Source organism: Photinus pyralis, unplaced genomic scaffold (genome assembly GCF_008802855.1).
Source record: "Photinus pyralis isolate 1611_PpyrPB1 unplaced genomic scaffold, Ppyr1.3 Ppyr1.4_LG5, whole genome shotgun sequence".
NCBI lineage: Eukaryota > Metazoa > Arthropoda > Insecta > Coleoptera > Lampyridae > Photinus > Photinus pyralis.
The window spans coordinates 35,518,416-35,523,311 of NW_022170596.1; the positions used below are offsets into that span (position 1 = coordinate 35,518,416).

At 35.2% G+C, this 4,896-nt stretch overlaps 1 protein-coding gene across 1 annotated transcript; it reads right to left on the reverse strand.

Moving 5' to 3' along the window:
* Positions 1-3,022: 3,022 nt before the first annotated feature.
* On the reverse strand, positions 3,023-4,890 carry LOC116172460. The gene is made up of 2 exons (XM_031489677.1): positions 3,397-4,890; positions 3,023-3,203 (listed from the first exon to the last, which is right to left on the reverse strand). The coding sequence occupies exons 1-2, from the start codon at positions 4,376-4,378 to the stop codon at positions 3,187-3,189; spliced, it is 999 nt and encodes a 332-aa protein (XP_031345537.1). The 5' UTR covers positions 4,379-4,890; the 3' UTR covers positions 3,023-3,186.
* Positions 4,891-4,896: the final 6 nt, after the last annotated feature.

Consider the following 4,896-nt stretch of genomic DNA (forward strand, 5'->3'; position numbering starts at 1 on the left):
TTTTTACTTATGCACTCAAAATGAAGAAATATGCACAGTTTAATGCAGGACATAACGGAATTAGAAGGTCATTCTTGCTTATTATAGGCTGAAAAGTTGCTTTCATAAGACAAAAGATAGATCGTTTTTTATTGCTACAAGTTTGCTCTGCCTGCAAACATTTCACTACATGTTCCATTTGAAAAGACTCAAGCTTGTAACATAACTTGAAAACTAAGCCATATAGGAAAAAGATAAACGCGTAAGTTAATGTAATTTTATTTTTTTTTGCGTTTTTTCGGATACATTTTTCAAAAAAGGACTATAACATCTTGCAGAAACTAATAGCCTCATTTTTTAAAAGGTAGATGAATGCCATGTTATTATTTCAGATAAGTCAAAACGACCAGGCGTAAAGAGGTTTCTTAGAAAAGTGGGTGGTTTATGAGCATGCAAAATGGGTGTGATTGTTAATGCATGTTCATATTGTTACGTTCATTATTTGCTTCGGATGATGGTAAAAGTTTAAAATGTTTCTATATACAAAACTGTGCTGAATTCTTAAAATGAGTTGATGAAGGTGTCGGGAAAGCGTGCGAGGCTGGGTTATGCTTCAATTGTTTAAAGAATGGACATAGCAGTAAGATGTCCCATCGTGGCACGTACACTTAGTGCAACGATAAGCACAACACATTACTGCACTCCGAAGGGCAAATTGTTTTGAAGTAGGGGCAATTTAACCTCCTCTATTCAAACAATCGCGAAGTTTTAGACGACTTGCATGCAAACGCAACACAAAATCAGAATTCGGACTTAACGAAAACCTAGAAATGCACGGGTTTTCAGATGCTTCGGAAGCTGCTTCCGGTGCCTGTGTACTATACATCAGGTCTACTACTACTCAAGAAGTATGTTTCTCTCAACTCTTCTGTGCCAAATCAAGGGTAGTGCCATTGATAAATTTCCTTGGCAGCTGACTGCGGCTCACAATCTTGCTAAATTAGCACGTATTGCGGTACGATTGAAATTTAACCGTATTGTTTTTTGGTCTGACTTGACTGATTTAGGCTCGAGTGTTATGAAACCCAATACACATTTGGTCCAATAATTTTTAGTGGCACGGACCTGCATGGTTGAAAAAAGACGATCGAAAATTCGGCGAGAAACTTCCCGACATGAAAGAACAGAAAAAATGTTTATTTACAGCATGGCATCATCAAAAAATTTGCCAAGGTACGTCCACTCTCATTGGATGCAGAGAAAACATTGGATGCCGAGGTTGTGCCAGTTTAATGATGATACGCAGGCTCGATTAAAATACAAGTATTGTTATTTACAACAAAAACAGTGTGGGTATAGATATAATTGGAAGTTGATAATGAATACTAAAGAATCCAACCATTTCCATAAAGAAATCAGCATTTATTTAAGAATATGGCGACAATGTCAACAAGAAAAAATGTCACGCATTATTTATTTATATAATACATTAAAACTACATTCCATTTATTTGATGAAATATTAATAAGAAATAACCAATTATCACACCTAGTTACACTAGCTTGATACATAATATGTACATATACATAAACTTACAGAATACTTGCGATTGTAATTAGTTTTTTTGCATTAATTGGCGACTTATAGTGATCATTCTTTCATAATAATAATAATAATAAATTCCAGTATTCCAAACTGGGCCGTTGTAAATGCGGAAATGATCAAAATGTCCACAATAATCAATTAGCTGAAGTAACAGGATAGAGTAAACGATTTAAGAGAAATAAATTTGCGGTTGTAACTGTAAATAATAATGAATATATATTGTTGTGAGACCTAACCTATACTTCTGGGAATCCCACGATTTACCTCTAGCTAGCTCAGTTGTAATTAAAATGAAAACAAAATTTTTATCCGCATCTCAAGGTCCAGCTGGATTCTGCCACCCTACAGCATTCCAACAATGACATAAATAGGTGGCTTAACCAAATCCTTAAATTCCAATATGAAACTTTACCCCCAGATTTAATAAACTTGAAACAAAGTAAGAGACGCCGACAATTACCTCTCCTTGACTCTAATAAACAAAACCTGGATTGCAATGACTGGTTTAATTTCAACAAAAAAAATTGCGTAAATTTCTGTTTTACAAATTGTTACAATTTTAAACAGATAAATGACACACACAAAAAAAAACAAATTACTCAAACATTACAAAAAAAAAACATGACAAAACAAACACTAACTACTACTTACTTTTAAAATTAGTCCGAATAACGTATTCCGATAAAAAGAGGTATCCGTACACAATCACGTAAACCAACCACTCAAACACCGACGTCTTCTCTCTTCGGGTACCCACAAATTCAAAACTTCCGTGTTTCCGCAAAAAAAAAAAAAAACAGGACGGCGACAAACTTCTTAAACTTCTCAATAATTCTTCTTAAAACGGCAGACACAAAATTCTAATTAAACCTGGATCCAACTACGCAGGAAAACTTCCACAAAATTCAAAAATAACGTAACCGAAGAAGCGCCGGTTGGCTTTGTAACGACCAAAAAGCCCCGCTCTCTTCCAAAATTTTCTATTTAAGCCAAAAGCCCTTCTCCTTTCTTCAACATCCCGTCCGCCAATCACGCGAAGCGTCGATTTTTCAACTTCTTGCTAAACGGCACGTACGCCCGGCAATTCTGCGAAGAACCTTATCTCTACTTCGCGCTATACCTCGTTAACGGCAAATAAAATTTAAAAAGAAATTTACATCGAAAAAAATTCTAGGAATAAAATAAAAACAGAACACTTCTAAGAAATTGAACCAAAACTATAACATGAAATTTACGCAATCCTGTGTCTCAAATTATTAATAACCCCCCCGGTTAATTAATTGAACTAAACAAAATTGTCACATCCAGACGCTCTATAATTTCTTTCAAGTTACAACTAAAACAAAATAACACAACATTTTCCCCCTTTAAATTGAACACAAAAACACAAAATTACAATCCTCCCCTGACTATGAAAACAAAACAAAATATTGGAATTACAGGGTTTTTTTTCAATTTACCAATTAAAACTTTAAAAAACTTCGGGACCTGCTTTAGGTATTCGGACACGATCGCCTAACACAGCTCCCTAGTCATTACTGAAACCCCGCACGGTGACGTCACCAGCTGAGCCTGAGAAATTTCATCATCCTAGTATAAAATTTAAGAACTACCACTAATTTACTGTAACTCTACAACCCTTAGCTAACTATTCAAATGCCGGATAGATCGAACCATCTTCGGCGTTGTTTCAACCTAGGTCCGACCTATTCCAGCAGTAAACCTAACCTATCATCCCTAATCTAAAATTAAATCAAAGTCAAAAATCTCGCACTGTACTGTCAACCAAATACGCCTGGGAACCATCCCTATCATTCCTAATCTTTTTCCTAAACTTTTTCCATTCTCGCTTTTCTTTTCCTCCCCCCTTTTCTAAATTAATCCAGGGCTTCTCTATAAAAATCCCACACATAAAATAATCTCTTAATTCTTCAATTACAACAATCCGTTTACCCTTTTCACTCATAATTAAATTATTCAAATAATCAATGTCTACTACTTCCAAAAACTCACTACTCCTAACTCTTTTAATCTTATCCTGCTTCCTACAATCCTCATCCTGTTCAAAGCTACACAAATTCCCTTCATTCTCAATCGATAATTCCAATTCTAAGTCTCCTACTACCCTATCATAATAAAAATTCCTCCAAAAATCCTGAAAATAATTCTCCCTTATCTGGTTATCTAAAATCTCATAATTAGTTTCTATCTCCTTCCCGCCTATTCCTTTCCTTGATAAAACGTCCACACATAAATTATTATTCCTTTTTAAACTATTACTCCCTTTCACATACTTAATCTCAAACAAATTCGCCTGAAAATTTCTACCCCTACAATAAATCTTATTATCCACAAAACTCTTCGCTATTAAATAATTCAAATCCCTATTCTCATCTTCTATTTCAAACTTCCTATAATTCACGCAATACAACTTCACCTTCCATTCTGGTTCCCTACCAGTTCCTGCAATAAAATAACTACCTACTTCAACCCTATCTTCAACTAAAATCCCTTCATCTTCTTTCTCTTGTACGACTTCTTCATCTTGCCTATGAACTTTTTCAATCTCGACTTCTTCCTTAACTTCAACTTCTTCTTTAATTACCATCTCATTTGATCGCTTCTTTCTCATTAATTCTATTTCTTGTCTGATTTCTTCCTTTAATTCCGCTTTTAATTCCGCTTTCAATTCCGCATTCTGCGCTTTCATTTTTTCGCCCAAATCCTTCTTCAACTCTCTTATCGCTTCTATAAACACCGCAAAATTCGCTGCCTGAATAGATGACACTCCCATCGTGAACAACTCTTCTTTCTTCTCGTCTTGAATAAAAATCACGTTCCAAAAAAAAAATCCTAACACTAATTCTAACACTACCTACCCCGTAACTAATCCTATCCTAAACATCCTAATCTAATTTAAATTGCAAAAACACACCCTACCAAATTCTTCCTGTCACATTTTAACAAGTTCCTACGCCTACGCATCCTACAAATTCCTATAACAATTAACCTCCACAATGGACACCTCTTTTCCCTTAAAAATGACATGTCTGGGTACCAAAATAACTTTTTACCCGAACGACAAAACAACCCTAATCTGAATTTACCTACAAAATTTTTACCTACTTTCGCGTTTCCCTGAAATTGCCTCACGTTTTTGGGCGCCAAATTATTGTTGTGAGACCTAACCTTAACTTCTGGGAATCCCACGATTTACCTCTAGCTAGCTCAGTTGTAATTAAAATGAAAACAAAATTTTTATCCGCATCTCAAGGTCCAGCTGGATTCTGCCACCCTATAGCATTCCAACAA

Bases quoted from the DNA above. Each gene is read 5' to 3' on its own strand.
- LOC116172460 (XM_031489677.1), bottom strand. From the start codon at position 4,378: ATGGGAGTGTCATCTATTCAGGCAGCGAATTTTGCGGTGTTTATAGAA.